Source organism: Apodemus sylvaticus, chromosome 17, assembly GCF_947179515.1.
Source record: "Apodemus sylvaticus chromosome 17, mApoSyl1.1, whole genome shotgun sequence".
Taxonomy (NCBI): domain Eukaryota; kingdom Metazoa; phylum Chordata; class Mammalia; order Rodentia; family Muridae; genus Apodemus; species Apodemus sylvaticus.
In genome coordinates, this window is record NC_067488.1 from 60,639,285 (window position 1) to 60,654,796 (window position 15,512).

General features: G+C 39.4%; 1 protein-coding gene across 1 annotated transcript in view; it reads left to right on the top strand.

Moving 5' to 3' along the window:
• Muc19 (mucin 19, oligomeric) overlaps positions 1 to 15,284 on the top strand; it is a 101,240-nt gene extending 85,956 nt beyond the window's left edge. The window contains exons 66-74 of the mRNA XM_052160363.1: positions 7,028 to 7,081; positions 8,222 to 8,251; positions 9,939 to 9,970; positions 10,057 to 10,219; positions 10,934 to 10,971; positions 11,829 to 11,939; positions 13,767 to 13,806; positions 14,416 to 14,524; positions 15,110 to 15,284. Coding sequence (XP_052016323.1) covers positions 7,028 to 7,081; positions 8,222 to 8,251; positions 9,939 to 9,970; positions 10,057 to 10,219; positions 10,934 to 10,971; positions 11,829 to 11,939; positions 13,767 to 13,806; positions 14,416 to 14,524; positions 15,110 to 15,284 — 752 coding nt within the window. The remainder of the gene's footprint in view (positions 1 to 7,027; positions 7,082 to 8,221; positions 8,252 to 9,938; positions 9,971 to 10,056; positions 10,220 to 10,933; positions 10,972 to 11,828; positions 11,940 to 13,766; positions 13,807 to 14,415; positions 14,525 to 15,109) is intronic.
• The last annotated feature ends 228 nt before the right edge of the window (positions 15,285 to 15,512 follow it).

Consider the following 15,512-nt stretch of genomic DNA (forward strand, 5'->3'; position numbering starts at 1 on the left):
GCACCACCACCAATACCAGGCTATGCATGATAACTTTCATACAGCCACATTGCAAAAATGGTACACCAGTATTTTTTACCCTTACCCAATACCCCAGACTCCATACCTCCACTCTTTCTGTATATGTAGGAGCTACAACTTTCCCAGAAATCAGGGGCAGTGGTAGAACTGAATTCATGACAGCTGGGGCTGAACAACCCATGATATGTGTGTGTGAGCACTGGCCGACATGCCTCTGACCTATGTGGACCATTCCCAGGACATACCTAGAAGCAGTTTTCCTGCAGAATACTGTAGTTATTCAGTCACTGTGCATCTTAGGAAAAAAACACATTTTGACACTTAATTTTTAAAGAATCTACCAATAGTCCCTATTGAAATAGAATGAGTGATCCAATTGTTCTGCATGATTTTTCCTCTACATAAAAATATTCACAAGATCTCTGTCCTGAAGTAGAGATAACATAAGTAAGCCTCAGAAACATTCCTATACAAAAGTTTCTATGTCCCCAAAGCAATATTAATAATGAGTATGTTCTTGATATTTAATATTCTCAGCACACCTACTAACTCATTGCCTTCTACTTCTGAACAGTAAATGTTTACGGGAGAAAGCTACCTGACTCTCTCTCGTAGATTGTTAGGAATACTTTCTCAGGTTGAGAAGCTGATCTCTTTGATTGCTTTTGAAATGGAATATTCAGTGGAGAATACACCATTATTGCAGGTTCATAAGAAAGGGGGCTAAATCGGAATCTGTAGACTTCTGAAGACTAAGTCTTCCAGAGACCTGTGGTGATCCAGTCCCTTCTGTGTTTCAGGCACCAGAGAGCTTATCTCTGCCACGACTGTTGTCCGTCACAGCTCTAACACAAATGAGCTAATGATGTGACATGAGTGTTCTATGTACCCTCCCATCAGTGGATGCTTCCTTCGGTTCATTGAAAGAGAACTATAGGGTCTTTTTTATTGACCTTAAATATTTACCAATATTATATTTCATCTTTTGTTGTCTCAGAGGCCGCAGCTCCCCTACAAGTCAATGAAACAGTAAAAAGTGAGGTAGCCACAGGACAGGGGCTTGTACCTTCCCTCCTAGTAACTCCTTCAAATCTTCTGAAAATACACTATTTAATAAGCTGTATTGATAAGAGAAGGATGGAGGAAAATGTTGTATTGCCTTCTTTATGGCCCCAAGCTCACAAGGGCGTGTGCTGCCTCAGTGGTTCTCAACCCGTGGGCTGTGATCCCTTTGACAAACACCTCTCTCCAAAAATATTTGCATTCTAATTCATAACAGCAGCAAAATTACAGTTATGAAGTGGTGACAAAATCGCTTTATGGTTGTGGATTACCAAAACACGAGAAAGGGCACTCAGGGTTGCATCGTTAGAAAGGTTGAGAGCCATTGAGCAAGATGAGAAAGAATGTAAACCTAATGACCACACCCATTCAAAGCAAATGGCATTGCAGTTGAGAACTATCTCAGTTGACTTGATGTAGAATCACTGCATGGCACAGCTTCGAGCTTGGCAGGTCTCAGCAGTGACTTTGTAGAGCTTGTGATTCTTATCAACTTCTAGGCACGGACCTAGTTGAAGTCAGGAGCAAAATTGCATTCTTGCTTTAGGTGCCACTCTTTGGAAAGTAAAGAACCAGCAGGATCTAATACAGGGAATTATGGAAATACGCCTCAGATGTGGACATGACATTTTTATAGCAGTACACTGTATACTTTTCTAGACCACAGTTTTTTACTGCTTTCTTTGCTTTCTCTCTCAGAGGCAACAACTTCTCCAGGTGGTAATGCAACTACTCGTGAAGCTCTAATAGGTGAGCTGTTAGTCCACGATGTTTCTTATAAAAAAAGAGCAATAATGTTCTTCTTCAGATGGCTGTAGTAAACATGAGTGAGGAGGTTAGCTGAGAAAAGGGAGACATTATCCCTGTGGATCCAGCCTGCAGGCTTGCCCAAGGATTCCCTGGCAACTGTGGATTGAGAGTGCTACCCTATTGGCCAGTGTCTGTATATCAGGACCATAATTATTATATACGATTTACTTTTTTCTCTCAAAAAGCACATACTGGCAGGGAACACTGCAGTTTTCTCGTGGTTTTCATTCCCCCCTGCTTACCAGATGCTGCAATGCTCCTGTTTCAGGAGAGACATCCTTGAGTGTTCTGCTTACTAGTGCAGCCCAAGGATGGAGACAGAACTGTGCAAAGATGCTCAAATGATGTTAATGGGATGAAACAATGTATCATTCTGCAGCCTTTTCGTTATTTAAAACATATCATAGTGGTTTCACCTGGAGGGGCTGCAGTTCTCGGAGTTTGAAGTTAGACAAGATGGATTAAATGTTTTTTGAGAATTTCAGAGTCAAGGAATTTTGTTCTCAATGGCGGAAATCAAAGCATTTAAATTGATTGTGCACAAGTGATTGATGTGCACAATTCAGAAAGATCATCTGTTTCTTCTTTACATGACCACCATAGCAGGAACCCATGCCTTACCAGGTGAGGGAGAATTCAGCTCTGACCTTCAGTGTGCTCTGTGAAGAGGGAACCCCAGTGATTGATAGGAAGGAGCAAAAAGTGAGATAGTTCATTCCTTCAGAGGCAGTGGTTTGACCAAAGGCCCTCTGATGGGTCAGATCCGCATAGCTTCTTTCATATTGCTAATGCTCTAATGGTCTAATGGTCCTCTAAGGAAGCAACAGTTGTACCTATGACTTCCTACACAAATGCATTGAAAAGAGGTAATAGTATCTAAGCTCATAATATAGTTAGGCTGCCTAGTCTTATATCAACATAAGTCTACCCTTCCCCAAACAAATTCTTGAACTTCACTATCCTTCATTTTCCTCCTCTAGAGGCTACAACTTCAACCAATAATTCTGGCCCCCATGGGAGCACAACCACAGCAGGTGAGGCCAGGAAGTTCCCACAGCTAGGGGTGGGCTTTACAATTTGACTGATGTGCTCATTTGGTAGTAGGTATGTTTTCCTGCAGAGTAGTTTGTAGTACTTCAGACATTTTCCTTTCACCTGAACACATTCTGAAAGAGTCCTCTCAGAAGCAAATGGCCTCTTAGCCATCCAAAAAGATGGGCTGTTTGTACAATTAGCACGAGAATTGTCTCAGACATCACACACACTGCTAAAGTGTTAGAGAAAGAAGAAATAGTTTTGAATCCTGGAAGGCATCCTATCCTATACAAAAGTTTTGGTGTTTATTTGTTTATTTTGTTTGGATTTTTGACAAAAATCTCACTGTGCCTAGAAATGATTATGTAAACCAGTTTATATTAGAACTCATAGCAATTTACCTGCCTTGATCTCTGCCTCACCCAGAGTGCTGATATTACAGGCACGTGCCATCACACCTGGCTTATGTGAAGGTTTTTTTTTTTCTGAACAATAATGATATTAAGATTTGGCTCATGTTCATGGCACAGTCAGATTTCTTTTTGTTTTGTTATCCCATGATAGTCATTACTGCAGCATCAAGAGGCCAGGCAACTAGAATTGTGACAGTTGAATTTGGGAGAAAGCCACCTTGTTCTCTATCCCATCATAGATGGGCTTTAGATGGGAACATTACAGCCTTGATCACTTTGTTGATGCGCATCATTGGGCATATATATGACTCTGAACTCATCGGGAAGCTGTGAGGGGGGCTTGGAAAGGCACATCCTCAGGTTCTTCTTTAGGCAGGTCTGTGGGAGAGTAGCACCAATCAGGGTGATGATTTGAGGTCCTTTGTATATTAGCCAGCACTGGGGTTGGACCTGGAAGTCACACAGGTGAGGTAATAGGACATCTTCAATGGCTTCCTCTATGGGGGGTGATTCCCAGTCACCTATCTTGATTTCATCCCTCTCAAAAACCACCACCACTCTGGGAGAAAGTGGGTTTTTGATTCTTTAGAGATGAGATTCATGTCACAGTCTGCCATCAGGGAGAAGATTCTGTTAGGTTTTGTCTGGTAAGCCTACTATGGCATAGGCATCTCAGGAAATGCCTTCATTTAATTTGGTATGATCCTTGTGAGTAAGGAGCAGCAATACAGATTTATTGAGAGAATTAAACAATTGGGATGTGGGAAAAGAAATCTTAATCCAGAAGCAGAAAGGCCAATGAAAGCACATGCTCAAAGAATTCCAACTTGACAAAGCAGATTCTGAATGGCACATCCCAGCGCTGCTCACAGCACAATCCTGAATGAAAGCTCTCCCTGTATCCCGTGGTTGTGTCAGGGAAGAACACCCTCCATACTGATCCCATGCCTTCTTATCCCAGGTTCCACCACTGCAGCTGTGAGTGTGACTAAGGAATCTGGGAATTCCAGCCAAGGTGAGCGAACTGTTCTGAGAGAAGGGTGCAGGGCTCTACCTAGGTGACGATGTCACACTTTGACTTTCCAAATCTCCATCTTCCATCTGTTTCTTTCAGAAGCCACAACTTCCATGGGAGTCAGTGGGACCAGTGTCATAGGAGGCAGTGCAGGTGGGAATAAATGGCGGGTGTATGATTTTGGGGTGATGAAAACTGACAGTTACATTTTGTTTCTGGGTAATAAGGAAAGCAATCTTTTGGGAGCTTTCATGAAGATCAACATCTTCATTTGAGACTTGGCTTGGAGTCAGTTTAGGCGACTTTGGGGGTCCTCACATAAGTGGTTCTCTGCCAACTAGAGTGGAAAGCACAATAAGTTTTCTTTTTCCATTTGTCATTTCCGGAATCACTACATCAGCTGGAGGAAATACAAGCTCAGAGAGTTCTGTGGCAGGTAAACAGAAGGCCAAGATGAATTAAAAACATTATTGTAATATTAGTAGATTCCTCATACAAAAATTTTACTGTAATATTAATAGATACTTCTGGCAGAGACCAGATGATGTTGGCTATTCTCTTTGAACAGTGGTTCTCAACCTGTAGGCCTTGGCCCCTTTGAGGATTGAATGACCCTTTCACAGGGATCATATATCAGATAACCTACATGTTAGATATTTACATTATGATTCACAACAGTAACAACATTACAGTTATAAAGTGGCAAGGAAATAATTTTGTGGCTAGAGGGTCACCATAACATGAGGAACTGTGCTAGACTGTTGTGGCATTAGGAAGTTTGAGAGTCACTATTTTAGGATGATAATGGGGCTTTTCTATAATTACTACTCCTTCCTGCTTTATGTCAGATATCACGGGTCTCTTGCATGACCCAGCATAGTGAAAGCGATGTCTCAATGGGAGGAGTTTAGTAATGGGACGCCACAAGTGCACAGCAAACTTTTACCAATCATGATTCTGAACTTCTCTGTTTTTCTCTGTCTACCTGAAGGCAACAACTTGTTTGAGAAGGGGCAGAACTTCAGATGCTGGAGTTCAGCTAGGCAGCCAGTGACTTTACCTTTCATTTTGCAATGTCTGACGTAATGTATCTGGGGCAATTTTTCCCCAGTTCTATCTTTGAATACAGATTGCCTGGATGACCACACATGTTATTCCATGTGAACCTCCCTTTATATATTTAGAGTGAATGGTGTAACAGAGATCATGAATAATGTATCAGTAGAAGCAAGAAAATTGACTCAAGAAACCCATACATTTATTCTAAACTCAAATCCCAATTTTAGGCTTGAGGGCTTGATAGATTAGACTCATCTTTCTGTGATTTCAGTCACTGCAGGAGTGACTACTGGTACCAATGTAGCCCTTGGGAGTTCCTGCACGCATGAGTCACGAATACAATTGGGAAAATTTGTCTCTGAGCTGCAGAGGCTGATGTCTTTCTTGGGGAATGTGTGTAAATTCACAGCACTGCACATCCCAAATGTTCATGTCCCAGGCTCTGCCCCATTTCTGTTCAAAGGCTACAACTTTTAGATATGTTGGAGAATACACTGGAGTTTAGAACAGAAACTAGTGAGTGACTTGTGTTTTGAGGTTTAAGGGTGGTTGGTGGCTCTCCAGGGTCTGTAGTAGATTGTAGGTGAGAGCAGCCAATCTCTGTGGTAGATGGCAGATGAGAGAAAAATGGACAGAAATAGGGGTTTATGCCTCTCTTGACAAAGAACATGGCCTTTTCTACTGCAGTGCTTTGACTTTACCTGATAAAGTCTCAAGGGAATCAAGATTGGTCCTCTTCCTTCACACTGTTGTCATTCTCTCTTAGACACAATTTTAGGGAGCTGAGAAAGATGTGTTGTTCTTGGTGTCTTATCTGTTTGCTGTCTTGTAGTGACTTGAGGTTCAGCTGCAGTTTCCAGAGACCTAGACAATTCCAGATTTGGTGAATAGAGATGTTTAATTCACGCATTATCATGTTGGTGATTTTTCTCATGACTAAGTTCTCAAGAAATTAAAATGATTTAAATTAATCCCTCAAGAGTCCCCACAGAAGGGCCAGCCAACCAAAGCACAAGAGAAAAAACAGGTGGGCCTGGGACAGTCAGGAAACATGAAGCCGTAGCAAGAGAATGAGGGTTTGTAAGAAAACAGGGTTCATTTCCGTTTGAATAAGAAGGGTCCCTTGTCAAAGATAAGAAATGTGCATTTGTTCAAATCCATTCTGTTCTTTGATGTGGGTAAGCATTGCTGTGGTTTTTCGGTTTGGAAATAGACACCGACAAATGAATCTTGGCTATATCATCCCTCAGAGCTCTCTGGGGCTTCATTCCTAAGGAGCTGAATTGAGGTTTTTCTGGGAAGGAAGCAGGCCAAAATGGGAGCCAGGAAGAAGGGAAACTTCCTTTGATCACACATCTTGGAAGCCCTTTGAGCACAAAGGCTTTCACCTGACTCTTCCAACGACATAGCATGCGGCCTGAGAGCTCTACGGTGTTTTGAAATAGGGTCTCACTATGTACCATATACTGGTCTCAGATTTTTAGTCCTAGTTCAGCCCTCCACACTCTGGGATTCCTGGCTATGCCACCATGCCTGACAGTCTGAGATTCCCAAAAAGAATGTTATAGAGGGTGCTGATCCTGGAGTCATTGATATTTCCTTGTCTTTGCAGATTCCACCACGGTAGCACCTGGAGTCACAACCAGCCCCAACATATCCCAGCCAGGTAATATGGAGAGATCCAGTAGAATCAAATGAATCCTGTGATATTTATCACTTCCACATGGGGTCCTCCTCGCCTGTGAATCTGCCGTAACTGAATTGAGCACAGAGAGACATGATAGGAATTCTTATTAGTATGAGTAAAACATTGTATTGTCATCCTCTTTGCCCTAGAAACCACTGCAAAAGCAACGGAAAGTCAAGACACCGAGAATAAAACAGGTCTGTATGAGAAGACTTCCAATCACTTCATGGTCTACTGGCGAGTCCTGTACTTAAAATGTGATGGGTTCTGTAGCATACATAAAAAGCAAAAGCATCAGTAAGAGACAGTGATTGCCATACTGCAATCTTTTAAGTGGGGGCATAGGGTATTGTAGGCACAGATATTGTTGTTATTGGTCATTTGTTGACAATTCAAAAATATATGCAAATATTGTGATTCTGTAGTTGATAGTCATGAGTGAAGGCACCTCTAATCCCCTAAATTTTCACGTATTTTATAATTTTATTATCAGTTTTTGGACTCAGTTGTTGAGTTACCTCAAATAAACCTGTAGAAATTTTAAGTTTATAAGTATGCCCATCCCAGGCCAGTTCATTTTCTTTTGGCAGAGTAGAATAACATTACACATTGACCCTCAGCAATTTTGAATTAAAATTTGAAATTAGAAGTTTGAAAATATGTCCAGCCCATATCTGTGAAGTAGAGAAACTCAATGGGCCACATGCATATCATCTGCTTAAAGTGGGAGGGATGGGACAAAATTAATGCATCTCAAGAAGTAGAAAAGAGGATAAATGTTCTTAAGATCAATACTATGTTACAAAAATTATGTCCCCATGCTGTGAAACCGTCCCTTCTCTTTATTCACAGGCCTAATTCATTGGAAATCTTTTCCAAGAAAAATTTCAATGGAACTTTATTTTTTATTTTTTGTATTAAGTTTTGAGTTCTAAACAAGATGCCTTACAATAGTCAGATGTCAAATGCCATGAACAGTAGAGAGTGGAAAGACAGGTGGTCTATGCGAGCCTGGCTGTATAGCCAATTGCTTTAGCATTCTACTAATCCATCAGGTAAATGTATTTTCCCCAACCATTCTGAAAACTTCAGAGGCTAACATGTTTTCTGTTTTCACAGTGTGTCCAAGCACACTCCCACCAGCCCCAGGTGAGTACACCCGACTCCAGAGTAGTTCTGTAGTGATTGTTCTTCTTGTATATTAGGTATCTGAAGTCACACAGAGTGTTTCAGAATAAACTAAGTGCATGAAACTTGCTTTCACTCATCAAACAATGTATAATAGTTATTTTCTTGTCCACAAACAAATGAAGCCACACAATACATGGCAGTTCTCCTGCTAGCAATTTCATGAAATTACCTCTCCTGATTAAAGGTAGTTAAGGGTACTGCTCTCTTAAGGTGATCATTTAGCAAACTATATAATACAACTTTGGGGGACATTGTTCTGGGTGAAAAATTGCAGGTGTGCCTGAGTTTAATAACTTCTGAGAACTTTATTGAATTTCCACTACTTTTAAGATAATATAATGTATTTGCTATGAGCAATCAATAAAGAAATAGTTTCCACTTTAATGGAAAGGAAAAATTTTAAAAATACAGTTTTCATATATGGCAATCAGGAAAGTTCACAATAAGAAGTAAATGCATGTTCTGTGGAGAATGTAAATTATAGAAGTGGAATTTTATGGCAATAAGTTGATATTATATTATGTTGCTATTATATGGTATTATATGATATGATATATTATGTTGATATTGTATGATATATATTATATTATGATATTATAGAGCTAATAAATTAGAGGATAGAGCTGAGTAAGGAAGTAGCTTTAGTATTGGAGACTAGGAAACCAAAATAAAGGATATATTTTAAAAGATGACTAGCATTTAAAATAAAAACAATTAGATTATTAGACATTAGGAAAATTGCTGTAGCTGTGGTGTAAAGAACAGATTAGATCAGAAAGTAATCTCAGCAGATGAGTTGCTTACCAAATGATGAGGTGGCTTGGCCAAGAATAAAGAAAGATTTAAAGTGAGGGCAGGAGAAGAGGACTTGTAGGTGCTTTGGATGATAAACTACAATTAATGAACAGGGTTCCTGAGAACAATTTAATATACAAGAGAAGTCTGTGCCTGAGGCAAGAAGACATAGTCTGTTTTGTCCATTTACATTGGAGTTTCTTGAAGATCTGTATTCATAGAGATAGAGCAGTGTCCTTGCTCATGAGTGTTGATAGTACCAAATGCCTTACAAGTCTGAGAGCCTTCCCCTCAGTGCTGGACATCATGGAGAAAAAGTCTCATCAAAAGACTAGGGACAAAGTAAGAGGAGTAAGAAGAGCTTTTAGTATGAACAGAGTTTTCTGAATGCTGAATTTAAAGAAAAAAAATAACATTGTTTTTGCATGTGAAAGTTAATATCACCTATGACAGGGAATTCAAATGACCAATTAAGTAAATTTGGATCTGTGCATTTGCCAATGATAATATCTTGGAATGTATTGGATTGCAGAGACAGGAAGCAGTTTATATGACAGTGAGCTGGATAATGTATATATACACATACACACACACACAAACACACATACACACACACACACACACACACAGAGAGAGAGAGAGAGAGAGAGAGAGAGAGAGAGACTTAAACAAAGCATTTTGCTGGAAGCAGATAGGTATGATATATCCAACTTTGGACCCAATAACTCCATAAGTATGCCTTTGAAATCCCAGTGTCAATCATAGCAGGGACCCCCTGCTGGTTATCTATAAATAGTAAGTAGTTGTAATTTGCAAGCTTTAATTAGAATTTATCACTTTATGTTAACAGTGTGTCACGGTCCCCTGGGAGAAGAGAAATCTGTAAGCATACAGTTCTGTTCTATCTGAATCTAAATTTGCTTTCTGGTTCTTTGTGAAAAAAGTCTGAACATGGTTTGTGTCTGCAGCCTGGAGACGTATGGACATCAAACTGCCATCAATGTACCTGTACTGAAGCACAGGCTGTAGACTGCAAACCTAAAGAGTGTCCCTCTCCACCCACATGCAGTTCTGGAGAGAAGCTAATGACCTTCAAATCGAATGATTCCTGCTGTGAGATTGGCCACTGTGGTATGTGTCTGTAGCACATCAGATGAACTAAACTGATACATTGTTTGCCCATTTAGACATTCAAGGGGTATTTTTGAGCTAAAATGCCACACGTGACATTAGATAAAACAGAATTGGTACTTTTTTTTATTAGATATTTGCTTTATTTACATTCAAATGTTATCTCCTTTCCTCATTACCCCTGTGAAAACCCCCTATCCCATTCCCCCTCCCCCTGCTCACCAACACTTTCCTGACCTGGCATTCCCTTACACTGGGGCATTGAGCCTTCACAGGACCAACGGTCTCTCCTCTCATTGATGTCTGAAAAGGTCATCCTCTGCTACATATGTGGCTGAAGCCATGGATCCTTCCATGTGTACTCTTTGGATGGTGGTTTCGTCCCTGGGAGCTCTGGGGGTATTGGTTGGTACATATTATTGTTCCTCCTATGGGGCTGCAAACCCCCTTCAGCTCCTTGGGTCCTTTCTCTAGCTCTTCCATTGGGGACCCTATGCTCAGTCCATTGGTTGGCTGTGAGCCATGGGTATTTAAGCCCCCTTCTAAGAAGGACCAAACTATCCAAAAAACCTGAATCAAGAGATATTAACAGCATCAATAGGTTAAAAGACAATGGAGCTATTTTAAGAAAAGCATAATTGGTTCATAAGTATGATCTCATCCACAATTACTCCTTCATAAATAATAAAGGAGTATATTATATTTGTTTTTCAGAACCAAGAACATGTTTATTTAACAATACTGATTATGCGGTAAGGCTTTTTCATCTCTATTTTATTTTTGTAATCATGGGAATAGATGCAATGCTAAGCCACACCAGGCGGTTTTCAGTGTATAATGTTTTAAAAGGGGGCTTTAAAAACACTTCGTTAAAGTCCAAGGATAAGTTTTTCTTTGTCCACACAATTTACATAAAACACCTCACATAAAAAGCGACTCGGCATGCTCCTTCCAAAAGAGGTGGTGCTGTAGATCATTAAACCAGCCAGCAGTCGATCTCTGAACAGAATTTCCCCAGGGTCCTGCCAGATGGAGAAGACATACTGCGTAACATTCAAATCAATGAACAGAGTTCAAGTGTAATTACAAGCAGAAAGATCAGATGGCCAAACTGCCAGGGATCAAATAAGAAATCCCAAGGGCTCCATCTACTAAGTACAAGAATTGGTGAACTTCTTGCTTACCGTTAAACATCCTTTCTTGAAGAATTTTCTTAGACATATACCAGTGAAAATCATGAGTTTTATTTTGAAGATTGAGAATCTTGATGCATTCTATGCCCTCAATGGAGAATTTTGACTTAGTCTCTGAAGTTGAAGATACACAAACCACTTTTCCCCAACTATTTACTTGACTACTGAAAGTCTCACTTCACAGATACTAAAATCAGAAATTTCACTCTTTCTTTCTTCCTTTCTTTCTTTCTTTCTTTCTTTCTTTCTTTCTTTCTTTCTTTCTTTCTTTCTTTCTCTCTCTCACTCTCTCTCTCCCTCTTTTTTCTTTCTTTCTTTCTTTTGTTCTTTCTTTTTTTCAACAGTTTTTGACTAGTAAGTTAAAATATATCTCAAGGCAAATAACTTCTCTTCTACCCCAACTACTTAACTTGCAGATTGGTTCATCCTTTGATGACCCTAGCAACCCATGTCTCTCCTACACCTGCAACACCACGGGCTTGGTGGCCGTGGTTCAGGACTGCCCAAAGCAAACATGGTGTGCAGAAGTAAGTATGGTCTTAACATGTGAGGTCATCTCTCAAGCTTAAGTCAGACCCTTCTCTCCCTCATGCTTCTTGGGAAAAGTTGGCTGTTGGCCAAGAGATATAAGTTTGTGGTTAGTGTCATGGATAGTTATACAAATCCATGTATCAAGAGATATGTGATTCTAGAAATGTCAACTTTTGTTGAGTATATTCTTCAAACCAAAAAAAATGCTTTTATTTTTCCAGCTCTGTGAAACTTAGCTTAATGCTATTCTAAAAGTAGGTTTTTACAAAAAATGAGCTATTTTTGTATTTTTAATTTTGTGTATGAGTGTTTATCTGCATACATATATATATATGTGTGTGTGTGTGTGTGTGTGTATGTACCATGCGTATGCTTTATACCCTCAGAGGTCAGAAGAAGGTGTTGAATCCCCTGGAAATGTAATGTGAATGGGGAACTGTGGAGCCACCATGTGGATTCTGGGACATGAATCTGGGTCCTCTGCAAGAACAAAAAATTTTCTGTCTCTGTCTCTGTCTCTATCTGTGTCTCTGTATAAATTTGAATATGCAAGTACATATTTACATTTTTATAAATATATTTTATATATTTACATATATAACAATAATAATTAAAGAATAAGGGCTTATTAGTATAAAAGAGACCTGGGATCATGGGAAAAGTATTTGGTGATGCAATTATATTTTAATTAAAAATTTAAACTTTCTGAAAACAATAAATAATAAAATTATTATTATTACTATTATTATTTCATTATTTTATTATGCAACAAGCCCTCTTGAACTATTGAGTCAAATCCCTCTTCACTATTTTATGAACAAAATTAAAAATCACATCTTTTAAAATAAAAGCTCATGGAAGATTAATTACTTCCTTTAAAGATTCAAATTCTCTAAAATGACCTGTATCTGTACTAGTTATATCTTTGTGTCACAACCATCATTTCTCTGACTCCGTGTTTTAGTTTCTATTACTGGGGTGAATAGCATGGTCAGAAGCAATTTGGAGAGGAATGGGCTTATTTCTCTTACACAGTCAGGTCACACTCCATCACTAGTGAAGTCAGGACTGGAGGAACGCAAGGCAGGAATCTGAAGGCTGGAGCTGATACAGAGGCCATGGAAGGTTGCTGCTTAATAGCTTCCTTCCCATGGCTTCCCCAGGCTACTTTCTTATGCATCCCAGGACCACCAGCCCCAAGATAGCTCTGCCTATAGTGAGTTGGGCCCTCCTATATTTCATGAAGAAAAATGCCCATGAGCTTTCCCACAGGCCAATCCAGTTGGGACATTTTTTAAAAATGAGGTTCCCTCTCCTCATCTGGTTATAGCTTGTGCCAACACATTCAGTATATGTTATTTTTAAGTTAGCTAATGTTCAATATTAAGTTACAACTTTTCTTTTTGAACCTGTAATTTATAGCATAGTTTAAATCATTATCTTAGAATTCTAATTCTCTATTTCCATAGTTTATTCGGTTCTCACCCTAAGAGTTAGGAAGGTTTGAATCTCATACAAAGTTTAAGTGCAGATCTTGAGTAAAGGAAGCAGGTGGCATCTGCTATTGTGTTACAGATTTTTTTCTTTGAAGAAAGTGGAGCATGATTTGTTTTCTCTCACATTTGCATTTCCTTCTACCCTTTCTTCCTGTCATTGTCAAGTCTCAGTCTTAAAACAAATTCAACTCCTTCTGCATTTTCCTCGCCCTAGAGCTGATGCCAGCATTCTTATCCCTTTCCCTCCCCTTCCTGTTGCTACTTTAGTATATTAGGAAATGTCATATTTCACTCAGTACTAAATATTTCAATCTTTTGTTCCTGCAGGAAGAGAGAATCTATGATTCAAATAAATGTTGCTATAAATGTAAGTTGACTTCTGTATACAGAAAATATCTAAGTGGTTAAGAATGGTTCTTTAAGACAGAATGGTGGGTTGTTAATAGAGGGTTTACCAAGTGTGTTAAAATACAGAAATCTAGGTCATAATATAACCTGCCCACCGATACGCTTGCAAAGGGTGTTGCAGTTATTTATTGTCAGTAGATTGTAAAAAAAAAAATAATGACCAGTTATATGTACAAAGGAATATTTTTTTTATTCCTGTGTAAAAACAGCAGATTTCTTTTCTATCCTAACACCAGCAATCTGGGTTGTGAATCTGTGTATCAGAACACAAGATTATGTAATCCACAATAAGAAAATGCTTCTCAGCAGTGTTCCATCCTCCTCTCTCTGCTCTGACTGCCCTGCCCCCTTCCTTCGACTCATCACTCCTTTTCCCTACCCCCATAGCAACAATCAACCGATAGCTATCCCAATATTAACCAGGTGCCCTTCACAGTAGGGGCTGAGGCGGACGGCTCCCTTCATAGCACAGGGAAGTAGCTGATACACCTTTTCCCTTTGGCAAGGACGCCTAATGACTGTAGAAATGTTGAATCTCCATTCTCCGTCTGTTTTCGCTTTGCTTTAGGTAAGAACGACTGCAGGACTACCCCTGTGAACGTGACCATCAAGTACAACGGTTGTAGGAAGAGGGTGGAGATGGCAAGATGTGTAGGAGAGTGCAAAAGGACTGTCAAGTGAGTTACCGGGAGAACGTGTCCCATGCATTAACTCCATTTGTTGTGAATAAACTGCCTGATTATAACACCATGAAAAAGTATATAAAACCCCAAGATCCAAGGACCAGAAGTGATCACTTTAGCTATAAGTTATCCTTGGGCCATTTTCTAAAGATGCTTATCCTGATGTGACAATAAAGGGTGCTTACTCAAGGAACGGCGTTACTCAAATCATTTTAAAGTTGTATTTTAGAATGGCATTATATGCTTTTTAATATAAAAGTTTACACATAGATTAATTTAATGAGAATAATTATAACTTGATATTGATTTAAAATCCCTCATTTATATTTTTGCACCCTAATGTTCCCATTATGCAGTTACAACTCTCTTCTAATCTCATTTTTGTCTCAGATGCCGGTTGTCACTGATCTACATTAGACCTTTTGTAGTTGGAAGGGATACAAGATCTAGAAAAAGAGCACATTAAGTAAAAGCTATTAAGCCATTTAGGGAAGCCATTAGAATGTAAGCATTGATGTCAACATATGTAGCGTTTGCAAATATTCTTAATCATTTCTTACTGAATTCCTTTTCTTTTAGGTACAATTATGAGACCTTCCAATTGGAGAATTCCTGCTTTTGCTGCCGTGAGGAAAACTACGAGTTCAGGGACATTGCACTTGACTGTTCGGATGGCAGCACCATCTCTTACAGATACAGGCACACTACCACCTGCTCGTGTCTGGACCAGTGTGAACAGTCTACAGCCAGTTAATGCCCGAGTTGCCTTTCTGGTTACTTTTATTTTTTAAGGATTGAAAAATATCATTAAAAAGATGAGAATGAATAAGTATGAGTATGTCTTCTTCAAAAGGCGAGGCTCACAATGAGGCTTGTTGCTATTCTGTTATTGATGCTGGCTGGAAAATAAATGCAATGGTGCAAGGACTTGGTGAGGATGTGGATTTGTTGACACAGTGTGAATTGTGCAAGTAACAGAGAT